Raw genomic sequence first — 19,209 nt, 5'->3', positions numbered from 1 at the left:
GTTAAAGAGTTATTTTAAGGGTTGGGTTTAGTCTTAAATATAAAATCTTAGTTTATTTTATCTCCATACTTATCAATTTTTTAAAATATTCTTATTAATTGTACAAGTTAGGAAAATTTATATTGAGAGATAGTTTTAATACAAATGATTTAAGATAATATTTTAACAAAAACCAACATATTGGCTAAAAACTAATTTAACTAATTTTTTTAATCTACTTAAATTAAAAATTGGTAGAATGTCATTCATATAATCAATCAATTAATACGGTGTGAGGCCATTTTTTTTTTAATTTTCATTCTTTTATTATTTTTAATTATATATGTATTCATGATATCCTAGTGAAATGATTGAAGACATTATGTGTGCCGCTTTATTTGACATATTGTAGTGTTGCTTATGGTCCACCTCCGATTTTTTTCATCAATAATGGAATTGAAAATTCCACAAAGTCCTATGCAAGATGAACATTTGAAATTTAATCTATGGTCACATCAAGTTTATTTATCAGCAATCAATCATAGTTGATTTTTTCACTCAGTAGGTGAACCTGGTTTGTTTTTGATAGGTTCGATGTGCGTACGAATTAACTGACTTTCATCCTTAATTAATTTGAATTTGAATTCAAACATAAATCATGCACATAATGTGATTAATTTGCATATTCTCTATTGGATTAATTCTGAGTTATAAATATAACCATGTATCACATGAACTAGTTAAACTATCTCCCCCTTGCTGGTCAAAAAAGAAGAAGTTAAACTACCTCCCCCTTAACATAAAAAATAGATAACTGATTTAAAGATATTAAAAAAAATTAGTTAAATTAATTATTTGTTACAAATGAATGTTAATCTCTTTAATTATCCTCCTCAACCATGTGTATTAGATAATTGAAATTATCTCTTAATAGAAACTCCTTACAATCAATAATGATGTCTTAGGAAAGGGTTAAGATGCAAATTTGTTTTGAAAATTTTTGTCCAAAAGCGCTGGGTATTTAAAAGGTTTTTTGGGTCCAAATTTGTCTCGAAATTGTAAATTGTAGCAATATTGCCCTTATAGTTAAAAAACTAACATTGACCGTTAAAATAGTGACATTGACCATTAATATTTTTAACGGCAGGAGTTAATATTGCTACAATATAAACTTTTGGGATAAATTTGAACTTAAAAAGACCTTCAGGTGCTCAACACTCTTATATAAAAACTTTCAGGGTAAATTTACACCTTAACCCTTTGAGAAAAGATGGGAGACAAATTAATTAAAATCTTATATTTAAGACCAAAATTAACCCTCCAAATAGCTCTTATATTAAGAATTAAAGGTAATATGTTTAATCACTCATGTTAAGATCTTTTACATTGTAGGTCCTTGTGAAAAAAAATATCTTGTATGCCTTGGCTACTCCCATTCCTTTATTAGGCTTATATTCTTTACATAGCAGTCTGACGGAATGATTCTATGAAATTATGGGATACTTCTACATATTATGAGTAACAGTTTGGTTACAAGTTTGATATCATTTGTAATTTTATGTTGTTAGTGCTCAGTCCTCTAATTAAAAAGAGGTTTTTTTTTTTTTTTACCTAATCCAGTTAACATAAACATGGGTCCACAATTGTTCAACAGGCAGGGTACCTGCATTTTTTTTTTTTTTTTGAGTTGATAATGCTCTAATCTCACCCGACAATATTAAATATCAGATAATCATATACCAAAAGAGTTGTTTTTTTCCGTCCCAATCCAGTTTTACTACTTTACAAAGTCAGACCTTTCCCATGCAACTTGACCATCTTTTTTGGCTTCTTCCCAAGCTGTTTCCATCATGTTTTTTGCTTTTAATTTTCAAATATTTTCTGGGATATCTTTTTCATTCGCATCTCTCATACTAACAAGAAAAATAAGATTTATTATCAAACTTGCATGAAACGTGATATATATTGCTGGGGTTAACCACAACAAACTACCATATAGATGGTGTTATATATGACAAGTAAATGAGAAGGAAGAAGATAATATGTCTACATGTTTCTTTTTACCAGAAATCTACTTGCGTATTTGAAATATTTGGCTTCTGGACAGCCTTATAAATTATAAATAACATATCTTGTTATTTTGTACTAGTATGCTACTTTAATTTTTTTAGAATTTTGGATTCCTAATTTATCATAAATTTAAGTAATCTGAAACAACCAATTTTTCTGTGTTCTGTTGTGTATTCTCTAAATTTAGTTCCAACTGTTCTTTCTTAGCCAATCCTATATACTCTTCTGATCTTAAATGTAAGACTTATTTTGTAATATAATTTATATTACAAAATGAGTTTTACATTTAGTATTGAATGAGTATTTAGCATCGTTTAATATGCAAAATAAATGAAACAAAATTGAAAAGTTAGTGTCAACAAAAAATGTTTCTTATATAATTTAGGAAAAAAATCAATTTTAGAATAATATTGTGCAATTTTTTTGAGCAGGTGGGAAAAGTAATTTCAGACATTAAAATGGTGATTCGGCTAAAGCCACAGAAAATTGAAGTGGATAACTCTAATAACTAATTTTTGTGTGCCATAATTATTTATTTTCACGATGCCAATAACATAAAGATGGAAAAATTAAAATTTTGAAAATAAAAATGGTAAGCCACAAGTAAAAAAATTCAGGGAAAAAAAGGTCAAAAAAACTTTTTCTTTTTTCTTTTGGTAAAAAAATCTGGTTTTATTTTGAGCCGAACACTGCTTACAGACTACAGTACTCATTCCATTCGATATTATTGGGCTTTCATAATTTGGGCCAAATCTGGTTCAAGGTCTAGGCCCAAAAATTATGGGCTTCTACGAGATCGTACAGTTTTGGACAGTTATCGCGGTCCACTGGGAGGACATGGAGGAGAAAAGTAAAAGTGTTTTTCCCCCACCAAAAGAAACCGCAATTCTCGTTCACTGCTTCTGCAGCTTGGGTTCACCTTCCAACCGTTGTTGCCATTAGGCTATTCGATTTTCCTTGTTAATTTTCGGTATATGCTTTGTTACCTTGAATTGTTGATCAGTGGTCAGATCTCCAATCGCATTTCAATTGTTCCTAGAAAGCTATATCGCCATGGCTATTGACATCCCAACCTTGGAAGAAAGGTAAGTTGTTGCCAACTCGATGCATTGTCCTTATTGCGCATTGATGATAAAGTCACGGACTCTTTTGTAAGAATGCTTCGCATTGAAAATTCTTTCTTGCAATGCTAATTCTTGATTGATAATACTGTAATCGGAAAATTTTAATGCTCAAAGACTCTTAACGGTCTTCATCAGCCCGAGTTTTTTTTAAATTAATTTTAATTTTAATATAATCCTCTTACTTCCTCTTCCATTTCCTCTGGGAAGCTATGGGAATTATGATAGTTTCCCAGTATATGAACACTTAATTCCATCAGAATGATGTCATGCATTCAGAGTTATGGCGGTAGGATTTGTTTAAAGAAGTAGCTAAACCTACTGCTGCTCCCTCGTTCCATGCATTTTCAACTGCTTTTCATTGTCTTGTCAAATCCGAATTTTCGGACGACAAGTTGGCTATTAATCCAGATTTGAATAAAGGAAAAGAACCGGCTTAACAAAAAGGCTTCGGTTTAATGCCTTCTTCTTAGTTTCCATAGCAGCTGATGATATAATCAAGTCTGTAATTTCTAATTTGTCCAGTGCTCTCTGTTTTGCATGTATTTTTGTCTCATATTTATTGTTTTGGTTCTAGGTATATCGGCTCTTGCAGGAGGCATGGTGTTTTGCCTAACAGTTCTGTTTTGTCAAGCTTTTTTAAGGTCTGTATTTACTGTGATGTTAAGATATTCTGCAAAGGCGCTGAAACCTTTATTTTTAAAAGCAAATTTTATTCAAATAACTTTCATCTCTGCTCCTTATCTCATTCTGTTTTATATTCTATTTGAGATCATAACTTTTCTGTCCTTTTTCCCTTTTCATTATTCATTGATTGTTTTCTTCTTTTAATTTTTTCTTATTTTCCTATTTTATGTTTTAAATGGGAATATGAAGCTGAACACGACCATTATTGTGCAGGCTGAGATAAAAAAGTCCTGCCAGGAGCGCTGCTGCCTAGAGATTTTCATTGATGACATAAAGGATATTGATTTTCCTCCACTTCTTGATGTATGCATGGACCTTGATACCTCTGAAATAGAAGCTGTTGATTTACGTAATGAATCAACATCTGAAATTAATGGAGAATATGCCTTATCGTTGATGCGTGCTATCAATCAAAAGCTTCGAGTAGTTCATCTACAGGATCTGTCATTTGGAAAAGATTTCTTATGGTATATCGTGGTGCTTGTCTTATATTATAATAGGGGACATGGTCTTTGATTTGTTTATTTATGGACACCTCTATTCTGTTTTGCATCTCACCTTTTATATATATATTTAATACAGTGAAGATCGATAATACTGGTGTATAAAAGTTCTATATTTTGAAACTTGAGCAATGTCAGAACTATGTCATGTGATTGAACATCTAAGACATCTTTATATATTGGTTTGGCATGAAACTGTTGTCTTGGTGCCCTGAAGTTTTAAAAAAGCAATCATGCATTTGTGTGCCGATTTGTTGGACATTGGAATAGCTATAGTGGCACCTATCTAGGACTCCAATGCTTACGAGCAATACTTAAAAAAAAAAAAAAATCTTAAAGTTTGACCAACACTTGATAAAAATTGGATTTGAGCAATCATTTCATGTTGAAAGTGATTGGACACTGCTATTTCTCAGGTGTAGCTTGTTGGACATCTGATTTCTTGTTCATTTGTTGCAACAAATTGTCTCTGATTTGTGCAATTTCCAATTAGAAATATATGACGTGCTTTATCCGATTGAATTACACTTATCTCAGTAGTTTATGAAAGACATGGGTGGTTCATTTCCAACAGAAACATTGCCCTGATGGGCACATATGTACTTTTTGAAGCAACATGTTTTTGTCATATATGACATTTCATGGCTGATGTTGGGCTCAACCTTCAGGTATGTCTCTCAAAGAGGTTTGGCATGCCAAGTTTTGACTTTGAGGTCTTCACATTTCTGGAAGCTGAACTTGGCAGGGGAGTTCATGAATATGCATACTCTTAATCTTGATTTCTGCTCTTCATTGACCAGTTTCCAAGGGGACTGCTTTAATTGCATGCCCAATCTAATGTGCCTATCTATGCGTGAGACCCGGATTTCCAATCTTTGGACAACTGTTGCTGCCCTCTCTAAGCTTCCTTCTTTAGTTGAACTTAGATTTCAATGTTTGTCGCATTGCAATGATGCTATGACCACTTGTGCTTCATCCAGTGGGATGTCAGATGACACTGCTGATTTCGTTCTATCAAATAGAGTTCCATGTATTGGTGAATCCTGCATTGGCACAAGTGATCTGACAGATCATAACTTTAGTGCAGATAATCCACTGAGTAATTTTTATTCATTTGATGATATTACGAATCATGATGCCCCAAGAATTGTTGATGATTCATCAGATGATGGTGAAATGGACATTTCACATCGTCGTCAGAGATACTGGTTGTCAGCTCTCTTTAGTAGGTGGAACAGACAGTTGCCTCTTCGGAATGAGGTAGTCAAAATCCTCCCCCCCACTTTCTGGTTTTTAGTAGATTTCCTTTTGAATGGTTTCATTTTTCTATGTTTTAATTTTTTTCTTCTTTTTCCCCAATAAAAGGACAAATTCTATTAAAAGAAAAGTCTCCTGGCATATAATAGCAAGTAATACACGTCGTCAGAAAATAAACTTACATCATTTGAGACAGAAACAGAAACACAGTGAAACATCTTACCAAGGAGAAAGAGATTTTTAGAAATAACATCGTAACTCCAAGGAGATTCAGTCTTGAACCTGCAGGAACTTCTTAAAACATATTACAAGAAGGTTGCACTGTCCAGAGCTAGATTTATCCTTATGTTGTGACGTCCAGATGATCATATTGCATAGGCATGGTCTAATCCCAAGGTTTCCATCCAAGTACTTGTCAAGCCACCATTTGAATCTACCAGTGTTTGAAGATTTATATTTAGCATTAATTAGGATGAAACATTTCCTCTTGACCTTACCTTTACAATTATGGGATTATATTGCTGCGTCCACTTGGTGGTTTTTTAGAAGAATCCTGTAAAACACTCTTACAAAGAGGGCAATATTAAGATTTCCCCTCATATTTAGAATTAAAGTATTTTAATTGATATGCTATTTAGTTGTGATAATGATTATTATAGCTATAGCTTGGTCTAAAAAATAATCGTATTACTCATAACCTGTAAGTATGTTGTCATTCTCTTCTGCCTAGTTCAATTTTTACTGTAATGTAACGTTGTCCTTGGAAAATTTGTCAATGACTTTGAATGCCTTAGATTATATTATGCATGCAACATATTTAGGAAATTATTGTATAAGTCTTTTCTATTTAATTGCATTAAAATGGCTCATGGTGTTATATAATTACTTAGGTCTAAAGTTTCTATTAGTGAAGCTGTAATTTTAAAATTCTTTTCAGCTTTAGCTTTTCTATTTTGCTTTCCAGAATCAAGATGAAGAGGATTTGTTGGGAGGTGCCTCTGCAAGGCGTACTGCTGAAGGTTCTCGGAAGTATATGCCCTGTCATGCATCACCAATATGCTATGAGAAACACTACAGAGAATTTATGATAGCTTCATTACCCAACCTGAAAGTTTTGGATAATTTACCTATAAAAAAGATTGACGAGGAACAGGCTACTGAAATGTTTTCTCAACACTTTGAGTATCTACCATACGGATGGAAGCACAAGGAGAGTGTTGTTAATATCTTACAAAACCGTGAAATAAAATCAAGTCGTCTAAATGTGCGGAGCCTCAAGTACAGGCCATCATATCGTTCTGGAAAGACCCAATATTTTTATGCTAGGTCTTTCTCTGCTGCAAAAGTGGGGTCTTCAACTTGGCCTTTCTTGTGCCCCCTTTCTCTATCTGGCTGTCGCTTGGGAGGTGAAGATAGAGTCTTTCGTCCAAGGCAGTTTGAGTACCATCCATCTGACTCCAGCCTGATGGTCTTTGGAACTTTAGATGGTGAAGTAGTTGTCATCAACCATGAGAGTGAGCAGATTGTGAGTTATATCCCGTCACTTGGAGCAATGAATAGTGTATTGGGACTCTGCTGGCTCAAGAAATATCCCTCCAAGGTATGTTTTTGTTGTGAGGAAAGTGGTGACACAGAGAATATAGCCAGCTTGATTATTATCTTTTAAGTGTGATGTAACAGCTTCATATGTAATTGTGTGCTGTCATCTCATTCATGAACCTAGATTGTGACACCTCCTTGCAAGATTTTGAATTTTCTTTTGTTTATAACCTTGTGGAGGCTAAAGTATTTTAGATTGGAGAGAGATTATTTTTTTCCCTAAATAACTGGAGTATGCAAGCACTATGCATCATATTGTTAAGCTATCACAATCAGACTGGATTTAGTGATTTATTAAAATAAAAAGGAATTGGCTTTATAATGGTGACGTCTGATGCTTTGCTTCTATTTTTTTCCCCCTGATTCATATCAGCTTATAGCAGGTTCGGACAATGGTTCCTTGAAATTATATGACATCCATCATATTGGAAGAAAAAGTACGGGCATATATGGCAGTTCTGGCTGTGTTACTTTTGATGAGTTTGACCAGTTGACATCTGTGCATGTCAACTCCACAGATGAACTATTTCTTGCAAGTGGTTATTCAAGAAATGTTGCTTTATATGACATCAGCAATGGAAAGCGCTTGCAAGTGTTCACTGATATGCATCAGGGGCATATTAATGTAGTTAAATTTGCAAATCATTCTCCTTCAATTTTTGCCACTTCGTCGTTTGATCAGGATGTCAAAATGTGGGATCTGAGACAAAAACCCATACACCCTTGCTTCACTGCTTCAAGCTCTAGAGGAAACGTTATGGCCTGCTTTTCTCCAGACGACCAATATATTCTTGCATCAGCTGTTGACAATGAGGTAACTCATTATTGACGATTTGTGGGGTTGCTGGACACTTCAAGGTGTAATTATTAAGATATGCACTGCCTTTGAAATCTGAGTTAGATTTGAAACAAGTAGCCAAAGTGTCCAGGAGCTGGGTGATTCATTTGGTGTTCTGCTTGTCATTCGCTTTGCTTGCTTCCCCTTCATTTAATTGCCTTTCTCATATTTTTTCTTGTAGATTTCATTAGTTAAACCTCATACTGATTTCTTATCCATCATGTATGTGAATATGATATTTATTGACTGGAACCTGAGCTACCTAAAGTTTGACATTTTTTCATTGGACTTGTGCAATTTTCTTTCTTACATATTGATTTTGTGTGGCTAGCACTCATGCATGTAACTTATTATCTTGGTGACATGTTGATTATGAAGTCCTGAGGAAATTATTTTGGTGTCAGAAGTAATGTGTAAATTTTACATGACAGGTTAGACAACTTCTAGCTGTTGATGGTAGGCTTCACTTGGTTTTTGATATTGCTTCCACTGGAAGCTCTCAGAACTACACTCGTTCATATTACATGAATGGGAGGGACTATATTATCAGTGGGAGTTGTGATGAACAAGTCATTCGTATATGCTGTGCTCAAACAGGGAGGCGTTTGAGGGATATATCCCTTGAGGTGCGTCACTCAATTATAATTCTACATTGGCTAGGCAAGCTTTGTAAGTCGCTGTTAAGCGTTCAAAAATGGTTCTTCTGTTCCAATTCCCATATCCATTGAATGTGAAAAAGTTTGCCTGTGCATTCTATCTATCAGACAGAGTGCATATCAACTGCTTATTCCAAATGTAAACATTTTATCACCACCATTTAACACGTCAAATCTGAATGAATTGTATGCATATAATAGGGATGTGTCTTTGCAGGGAAGAAGTTCTGGAAGTTCTATGTATGTTCAATCTTTGAGGGGTGATCCTTTCAGGGTAAGTTTCTTTCTGCTTGACCCTTTTTGATAAAAGGAAATGGCACCCCTTATTAGCATTCTCATAGGGGAGACTAACGATATGGATTTCTAAATATTGGACTTCTTCCTCTAATTTGGACAATTTATGGTCATTATTACTATTTGTTTCCCATCCACATGTTTTCTCTCTCTCTCTTTTTAATTTTCTCTTATCATGCTTCGATGGTTGATTTCTTAATTGCCCGTGCCAAATTCAAATATTGTATTTGGGCTATGCCTCTGAACTCTGGAGTTGTTTTCCTTTACGAGGTTGATTTCGTAGAAGCTAAAGTACTATATCTATGCTGATCTTTATGGTTACACAAAAATGATTCCATGGTTTGAGTTTGCAGTGGCAGACCCAGCATTGTAAAACAATGATCGTGTGAGTTTGCTATGAACAACATTGATTTTGGGGCATCTCAGTCGCCCATGGGCATTTTACTTGGCCATTAATATTTAATAGAGAGTAATCCTACACACCGTAGCAGTTATTATTTTACACCAGCTCACACATTCCTTGAGTTTCAGCGGACCTGCTCAACTTCTTTTGTCAGATTCAGAAAAATGTGTGTCACTGAGCGACGATAGTCACAATGGCCTCCCCTGTTATTATTTTGAAACTTTTAAAATAAGTTGGAAGGGTTGTCCTGCGTATACTTAGTCTAACTGGTCTATGCATCAATCGTGAATGCTTTGCCATAAAGCTGGATTACCTTGGAGTTCACTTCGGTATTAAGTTTTCGTTTGACCTTGCAATGATGCTATATGCAGGATTTCAATATGAGCGTGTTAGCAGCCTATATGCGTCCAGCTTCCAGGTCTGAAATTGTTAAGGTAAATTAATGCCAAGCTTGCTTTCTTATTTGCGTTATTTGAGAGCATCCCGATCTCAATGATCCTGTGAGCCTCTTGAGCAATTTGCTTTGAAAGAAAATGAGGCATAAGAAAAAGTTGGATCCATTATTTTCCATTCCATTTGTGGAAAGAAAAAAAGAGAGAATTTTTCTCATTCCTCAGGTCATTTCATCCAAATATGGAGAAAGAAAAATCACATTCTCATTCTCTTGCCTTCAAGTATTCCCTTCCTCCTTTCCCCTGCCTTTTCAGACAAATTTTCAGGACACAATTCTGAGGGTGTACACTGTACAGTTGCAACGATAATGAGGGAGAATAGATGAAAATTCGATCGCAACTTGTCCAATTCTCAAATTTTAATTCTCTTTCCCCCACTTTGCAGATCAATTTGTTAGCGTCTAGTGGCTATGCCAAGGATGATTCTGACCAGCCGCGCCCCTGTCCATCCCATAGTATGGGAGCCTAACATATCATATTGCAGATGTACTGATTCAGGACTTTCAACCTCTGCTTCAGAATTATCCTGGCGTGGGCAAATTTCTAATGTAATTTAAGGCCCATAAGAAATTCAAATTAAGATCACATGTACATGTATTGTGTGCAACTAATGACTCATTTGCTGTCGCGAAGACAGTTTCCTGCCATCTGTAGGTAAAAAATTGGTAGCCTGAGGATTAGGTAGATAAAAATTGGTTGGCAGAGAATTAGGTCCCCTTTTTTTAAATTTTGATTTTTTCTTCATGATGCAAGCGCCCCCTCTGTTTGGTGCGCGCGCGTGCCGTGGCGGATCTTTAGAATATGGGGGCGACACACAAATGTTGCAATAAAAACTATGATTTAAATTGAAATTATTGATCTTACAAATGCATTTCAAATTTATTATCCTGATGTCTATGAAAAAACATGATATCTATACCATATTTTCATCACATCATAATTATATATAGAGATATGACTTAGAGTAGATGTTATTCTAAGTGCATCTTTGCTATGTTTGGATTTGCTGGGATAATTAAATGGGATAATGTATTGTAATTATCTTATTTTGTTCATTTATTATAAAAAGATATGGAAGCATAAAATTTGATATATTCTATTAGAATTAAATCCGATAGTGCGCCAAATTACAAGTTGCAATTCAACAATTGAATTACTCAAAAACAGAATCACACATATTGACATAAAATGAAACAAAAATTTAAGAACTATTATATTTATTTCAAACAAGAGTTCCAAAACTACTGACCAGAAAAAAAAAAAAAAAACTCGAACAAGAACTTAACAGAATAATACAAACACATAGCAACCAAGAAACCCGTATACATATCCACCCTCTATGAATTAACAACTAACAAAACTGAAACAACATGCCCCCATTATTAATGATTTGCCTGCGATGCTCATTTTACAAATGCATTATTCCAAATCCATTTTCCAAATTAAAGTCTTCGAAGCGGCTGAAATGTGCGTCCTCCATACATAAATGCTAACACCCTTTTCCCATATTGATTAGTACACAGACTTTCATAATGTCTCGAAATTGTGCTCACCAACATGTCATACAGAGTTCCCTGCAAACCAAAATATCCCAAAAAATTAATTAACCGAGACTAGCTTAGTATTATTGATCAGGATTATATATACACCGTATAAAGATTATTATAAGAGGCAGAGTATAATTTAAGGGAGATACAAAAACATTTAGGGTGAGAGAGAGATGAAGTTGAAGAATCTAACCTGAGAACATTCCAAGGCTCTCTGAGCAACATAATTGCCAAATGGGTCTTGAAGAAGGTTCACAAAGCTAGGGCTACTCATCATCTCTTGAACTATAATACCAACATTCTTCTGAGTTGAGAATAGCAACAGATCTTCCACCACATTACTAGCACACTTGTCCATAGACAATTCCACATACCGACCTCGAAGTCTATTTACTATTTCTTCATTTATGGCATGGCAAGCCAACTTAATTACATACTGCACCAAATAGTTCCTGTGGTAAAAAATGTATAACAACGTAATCAGCTTACAAATATTTATTTAAGTTCATGTAAAGAGTGGTTTCTTTGATTTATACTCACCCATATTGATGTCGTGCTAGCAATGATACACGATGGCTAATTGCAGAAGTCAATAAGAAAGAAGACTCTGGTGCAGCCATAGATAGACATGTTTGAAGAACAGAACAACCGGTTTTGTTTGTGGCAATAGGAGTGCATTCAGATGCCATTGCATCATAAATCTCCTGAAAATAACAGAGATCAATATGTATAATAAGAAAATTAAGGGATGAAGAGTTGTATTAGCTATACCTTTGAAAAATGAGGGCAAAGTTTTAAGAAGTGCTGAAGGACATAACTAGCATATTGGGAAGTGGCCACTGGGACAACAATTTCCTTCAGTGCATGTGCAAAGACAACCATTTGCCTTTCTGTTGTAAAATGTTCTATCATACTTCGTAAAACTCCGGATCTGTAACCAAAATAAAAAAGTTACAAAATCTGCTAAACAAAAACCAAAAGAACCATAAAAACATACCAAAGATTTACATAATTTCATGTGATGAATCATGAAATCAAACAGAGATAGTTTCATAAGAAAATAGCATATACCCGATATTGTTTTCACAAATGTTCTGAAACTTGAGCAGGTTATTGGTGATAAATTCGAATAGGAGGGTTAATTGATCCTCATTGAGCACATCAAAAATCTTTTCAATGACACGTTTTCCAAACCGGTCCATCATTAAATCATGTAGGTGATCCAACAACTCCCTTGAAATGAGATTAATGTCTCTAGGGTTCTTCCCATCCAACATTCTAACCAGAAATTCACTTCCATCTTCCTCTTTTGAGATTGAAGCCACCATGCCCTTCACAACTTCCAGTGATTTTATGTTATTGTACCTCTGTCTCATGAAGATCCTTTCTACAGAAGAAAAATTAGAAACTTGGCTAGGTCCAATTCCAAAATTCCCAGCCAGGATTTGCTCGTTTGTATTGTTTCCATTAGCTAGTCCTTCATAAGCATGGCTTGGTGCAATCCCAAAGTTTCCAACAAGGCTTTGCTGGTTTGTGTTATTTCCACAACATGGTCTGTTATAAACATGACTTGGCTCAGTCTCAGAGCTCCAAACTTGGCTTTGCTGGTTTATAACATTATTTCCATGAAGTAGTCTTTTAGAAGCATGTCTTGGTCCAATCCCTGAGTTTCCAGCAGCAAGGATTTGTTGGTTTATGATATTACCATGAAGTGCTCCTCCATAATAAACATGACTTGGTCCATTCACAGAGTTTCCAGAAACTAAGGTTTGCTGGTTTATAATATTATTCCCCTGAAGTGCTCCTTCATAAGCATGGCTAGGACCAATCCCAGAATTTCCATGGCCAGCAGTTAAGACTTGCTGGCTGATAATATTATTCCCATGAAGTGCTCCTTCATAAACATGGTTCGTTAAAATTCTTTGCACTCCAGCATCAAGTCTCAAGCTCTGCAATTGCGCCTCCAGTGGATTATTGATACTCTCTTCAGATCCCGTGTTGTTCACAAGACAACTTTGATTTGGAGGTTGACTGGTCAACGAAGAACCATCCTTTTCTGACGTAGGTGCTCCAACGTGGTCGTGATCTTTCATGTCGTTTTCTGGATCTGGAAGAAGCTCGACGGTAGGCAAATCAGAAGGAGGTCCCTTACGAAGAAATTTACCAGTTTCTCCCATGGCTATCCAATTAGCAGAAACTAACTGACGCGGTTAAAACACACAAGATAACCAAATAATGAAGCAAGTATTAACTCCCAACTGTAATTAGTTTGCACAGTTTGAGAGCATTCAGATCATTATAGAATCAACGTAAAACTAAAATCCGAATCACAGCATCTGTTTTACGGGCACTCTTTTTTCTGCATAATTTTTCAAGTTCTGGTTTGAATTTAAAAATTAATGACCGACGAGAAAGAAGTATTGAAGTTTGCGTGGTTAAATAGACAAAATCATCAAGAATTAACAATTACGTAACACAAGCGATAAGCCATAAAACTATAACTAATAAATAATATCGTAAATGAATAATAGCCAGGTTCCTGGAGTTCATAAAATTTTCAAATTCTTAACGTGGAGATTCAAGTTTTGGGTGGGTACATTGAAGATTTCTTTCAGTTGAAAGGATCACTAAACCAGTCTAAGCAGTATTTTTCATTCAGCGCGACATTCTCCAGGAAAAATGAAACTGAAAGAAAGAAGAAAGAGTACCTGATGAACGGACAAAGAAGGACTGTAAATGAATCATAACCAGGTTCTTGGAGTTCATAAATTTTTCAAATTGTTAACTAGTAGATTCAAGTTATGCGTGGGTACATTGAAGACTTATTTCAGTTGAAAGAATCACTAAACTAGCATAAACAGTATTTTCATTCAGTGCGACATTTTCCAGGGGAAAATCAAACTAAAAGAAAGGAAGAAAGAAAATTAAGATGGAAAGAAGGAAAGAAGAAGGAGTACCCGATGAACGGACAAAGAAAGAATGAAGATGCTATTCTTCTTCTCCTCCAGTCTGGGACCAGTTAACGAAGGTAAACGTTGGAATCAAAGCCTTCTAGTTTATTTATAGAAAAGAAGGTCGGTCTCGGATTAAATAAATCTGGATAAATAACGATACATCTATTTTTTTTTTACCAGAACGATAAGTCGAATTAAACTATTGGATAGACTAAAAATCATATAATTCTATAAATTATATAAATATAATAAACATTTTAAATAAATTATTAAAGCTCTCAATGCCATGCATATACGTTATGAAATAACTTCGTTTAAAGCATGACTTGTAGCTAGTTTGGAGCCATTTTAATTTGAGAAAATCCCAAAAAAAAATAACTATTGAATTTTAAAATTCCAAATTAGTACTAGTTACTATACTTGTAAAGAAAATGATTACACTAAAAAAGCAAATAACAATACATTTTTATAGTAATTCCTGATTTATCATTTTAAAATTTAATAGTTATTTTTTTGAAATTTTTTCTTTTAATTTTGCGCAGCATCTTAATAAATCTAAAGAAGATAAGACAAATATTTCAATAATTTTATTGTGTATAATTTTTTTTTGTTATAGAAAATTATACTTTTAAAATTTTAGAGTTATCATCTCTATATTTAAAATTAAATCTCTTTTGGCAAAAATGTTATTTTTAGTCTTTTATATCACTTATGTTTAATTTATAATTTATATCTACAAAGATACTCTTCTGGTCCTTAATTAGAAGACTTGATATTGGTCCTATATGTAAGAACTATTTCATATGTTTAGTAATTTTTCCCAAATAAATCTTATTAATATCTCTCAACAATAATAAAATAAAACAGGGAAACAGGAAGTAAAGGAAAATACTTAGGGTATTTTAGAAAAAAGATATAATGCTAATTAATTTAACTAACATTATTAATTTAATTAAATTAGTTAATTAGGTCTTATATTAAGGATTAGAGGGATATATATATTGAAAAAATTCAAGGTAATCAGTCAGGATTTATAAGCATCCTATCTTTATATCTTTTTGTTTTCACTTATTCCGTCAAATAACGTAAAATCTTGGAAGTAATCACACTTTATTTTTTATTCGCAATTTATTCTGAGTGAATATTTGCTATATTTGGATTTGCTGAGATAATTAAATGGGATAATGTATCGTAATTAATCTTATCTACTTCATCTTATAATCTCTTTTCAAGAGCCACACTCTTTTTTAAAATTAAGCAACAACAATAACGGTAGATGAGCTGTAGACAACTTCCAAAGCCAAATTAACAAGTTACAATCCAACAATTATATCAAAAATAGAATCACATATATTGACATAAAATAAAACTAAGATTTAAGAAGTATTATATAAATTTTAAAGAAGAGTTCCAAAATTACTGACCCAAAAAAAAAAAAAAACTCGAACAAGAACTTAACAGAATAATACCAAGAAACACATACATTATATATCTAACCTCTATGAATTGACAACTAACAAAACTGAAACAACACGCCTACATTATTAATTAATGATTTACCCGCGATCCACATTTTACAAATGCATTATTCCAAATCCATTTTCCTCCGTACATAAATGCTAACACCCTTTTCCCATATTGATCAGTACGGAGACTTTCATGATGTCTCGAAATTGTGCTCACCAACATATCATATAGAGCTCCCTGCAAACCAAAGCATATGAAAAGAAAGTTAATTAATTAACTGAGACTATTATTATTGATTAGAATTATATATATAGTCCCTCCAGTACTATATATAAACTGTAAATTTGGAGAGTGATGTAGTTTATTTTATAAGCTTTAATTTGGGTTTGTTTTAACATTTAATACATTTTAAAAAAAAAATTTTCCTTAATTATCTATTCTTTTTCCTTTATCATACTATCTCTTATCATGTTTCCCCACACATTCTTTTTCATTTATTATAAGGACATATTTGAAAATAAAAGTTTATTTCTAACTTATATATTACTTTTTACTAATTATTCGTTATCCATGAATTGGTTATTTGAAGTTCATAATAAGAACCCGAGGAAGTACTGTGTTAAGATTATGATAAGAGGTACAAAAGCAATAAGGATGAGAGAGAGAGCGAGAGAAAAAGAATCTAACCTGAGAACATTCCAAGGCTCTCTGAGCAACATAATTGCCAAATGGGTCTTGAAGAAGGTACACAAAGCAAGGGCTACTCGTTATTTCTTGAACTATAAGAACAACATTCTTCTGAGTTGAGAATCGCAACAGATCTTCCACGACATTACTAGCATACTTGTCCATTGACAGTTCAACATAGTGACCTCGAAGTCTATTTACTATTTCTTCATTTATTGCAGGACAAGCCAGCTTAATTACATACTGAACCACATAGTTCCTGCGATAAAAAATATATATAGCAATTTAATTAGCTTACAAATAAATATTTATCTAAGTTCATGTAAAGAGTGATTTATTTGATTGAAGATTCAAAGACATATATACTCACCCGTATTGATGTGGTGCTAGCAATGATACACGACGGCTAATTGCGCAAATCAACAAGAAACAAGATTGTGGGGGAGCTATAGATAGACATGTTTGAAGAACAGAACAACCGGTCTTGTTTGCGGCAATAAGACTGCATTCTGATGCCATTGCACCTAAAATATCCTGAAATTTTAGGGAGCAATATCAAAATGAGACTAAATTTGAGGGACTAAAAATTATATTAACCATTTTAATAATATGTGCTGATTACTATATATATAATAAGAAAATTAAGGGATGAAGAGTTGTATCAACTATACCCTTGAAAAATGCGGACAAAGTTTTAAGAAGTGCTGAAGGATATAACTACCATAGTGAGAAGTGGCCACAGGGACAATAGTTTCCTTCAAAGCACGTGTAAAGACAACCATTTGCTTTTCTGTTGTAAAATGATCTATCATATTTTGTATAACTCTACATCTGTAATAAAATAAAATAAAAAGGTCAAAAAAATCTGCTAAACAAAAACCAAATAAACCATAAAAGCATATCAAAGAGTTTTAAATAATTTCATGTGATAAATCATGAAATGAAACAGAGATAGTTTGATTTTTTAAAAAAATATAGCATACCCGATATTGTTTTCACAAACATTCTGAAACTTGACCAGGTTATTAGTGATGAATTCAAACAGGAGGGTTAACTGATCCTCTTTGAGCACATCAAATATCTTTTGAATCACACGTTTTCCGAACTGGTCCATCATTAAATCATGTAGGTCATCCAACACCTCTGTTGAGATGAAATTAATGTCTCTGGGGTTCTTCCCATCCAACATTCTAAGCAGAAATTCACTTCCATCTTCCTCTTTTGAGATTGAAGCTACCATTCCCTTCACAACTTCCAGAGATGTTATGTTATTATATCTCTGTCTCATGACGACCCTTGCTGCAGAAGAAGAAGAATTAGAAACGTCGCTTGGTCCAATGCCTGCGTTCCCAGCTAGGGTTTGCTTGTTTGTATTGTTTCCATTAGCTAGTCCTTCATAAACATGGCTTGGTGCAATCCCAAAGCTTCCAACTAGGGTTTGCTGGTTTGTATTATTTCCAAAAACATGGGTTGGTACAATCCCAAAGTTTCCAACTAGGGTTTGCTGATTTCCAAAAACATGGCTTGGTCCACTCCCAAAGTATCCTACCAGGCTTTGCTGGTTTGTATTATTTCCATGACATAGTCTGTTATAAACATGACTTGGCTCAATCTCAGAGTTCCAAACTTGGCTTCGCTGGTCTACAACATTATTTCCTTGAAGTAGTCTTTCATCATAAGCATGCCTTGGTCCAATGGCAAAGTTTCCAGCAGTTAGTATTGGTTGGTTTGTAATATTAATATTCCCATAGACATGGTTTGATCCAATTCTCAAGCTTTGCAGTTGAGCCTCTAGTGCATGTAAGGGCCCGGGATCATTGATATTCTCATCAGATCCTATGCTGTCAAGACAAGTTTGATTTTGAGGTTGACTGGTCAATGACGAAGAATAATGATCTTTTTCTGACATAGGGTTTCCGTGGTTTTCTGGATTTGGAATAAGTTCTATGGCGGGCAAATGATCGGAAGGCGATCCATTCTGAAGAAGTTGACTATTGTCTGCCATTGCTATCCAGATAAAGCAAGTATTAACTCACAACTGTAAAAGCTAAATAAAGGAATCATCAAACCAAGCAAAACAAAAGAGTGCTAAAAGAACTGGAAAAATCGGTTTAAACATGAGTATTTCTAATTTGTAATGAGTAATCGGCACAGTTATAACTATGGGATTTAAGTTATGCGTGGGTACTTCTTCCAGTTGAAAGGATCACTAAACTAGTCTAAACTGTATTTTCAAAGAGTGAAACCTTCCAGGAAAAATCAAACTAAAAGAGAGAGAGAGAAATTAAGAAGGAAAGAAATAAGAGTACCTGAAGAATTAATGAAGATGCTATCCTTCTTCCCCAACGTCCGACAACGATAAATTAAGCTGAGAGCTACCAAAGATAGACGTACGTTGGAAACAAAGCCTCCTAGCTTATTTATATAAAAGGATGTCGTCTCAAATTCTTGGCAAAAAAAAAATCTCAAATTAGATAAATTTGGATACGTAAGGATAGATAAATATAAGTAAACTATTGGATGGACTAAAAATTATATAATTCTATAAATTATATAAATAGAGTAAACATTTTAAATAAATTAACGCTCTCAATATTAATATCATGCATGTCATAAAATAACTTTGTTTAAGCATGACGTTAACTAGTTCGGGGAGATTTTTAATTTTGTACAGTATCTTAATAAATCCAAAGAG

The 19,209-nt window shown here is 33.9% G+C and overlaps 1 protein-coding gene across 1 annotated transcript; it reads left to right on the top strand.

Annotated features, from left to right (window-relative positions):
• Positions 1–2,937: 2,937 nt before the first annotated feature.
• Positions 2,938–10,687, top strand: LOC114751783 (uncharacterized). Its single transcript, XM_028940453.1, has 10 exons — positions 2,938–3,134; positions 3,748–3,814; positions 4,071–4,324; positions 5,029–5,620; positions 6,582–7,217; positions 7,590–8,030; positions 8,486–8,680; positions 8,928–8,984; positions 9,779–9,841; positions 10,245–10,687. Exons 1-10 carry the CDS (start codon positions 3,103–3,105, stop codon positions 10,326–10,328), a joined length of 2,421 nt encoding a protein of 806 aa, XP_028796286.1. The 5' UTR covers positions 2,938–3,102; the 3' UTR covers positions 10,329–10,687.
• The last annotated feature ends 8,522 nt before the right edge of the window (positions 10,688–19,209 follow it).

Source organism: Neltuma alba, unplaced genomic scaffold (assembly GCF_004799145.2).
Source record: "Neltuma alba isolate B1F8T4 unplaced genomic scaffold, ASM479914v2 tig00007108_pilon, whole genome shotgun sequence".
NCBI classification, from domain to species: Eukaryota; Viridiplantae; Streptophyta; class Magnoliopsida; order Fabales; family Fabaceae; genus Neltuma; species Neltuma alba.
Note: the sequence above shows the minus strand (reverse complement) of the source record. Positions and strands in the feature narration are given on the sequence as shown.

Excerpts from the sequence above, each read along its gene's own strand:
- LOC114751783 (XM_028940453.1), top strand. The coding sequence starts at position 3,103 with ATGGCTATTGACATCCCAACCTTGGAAGAAAG. Across the intron at positions 8,681-8,927 it reads TGAGGGATATATCCCTTGAG|GGAAGAAGTTCTGGAAGTTC; the intron begins GTGCGTCACTCA and ends GTGTCTTTGCAG. Across the intron at positions 8,985-9,778 it reads TGAGGGGTGATCCTTTCAGG|GATTTCAATATGAGCGTGTT; the intron begins GTAAGTTTCTTT and ends TGCTATATGCAG.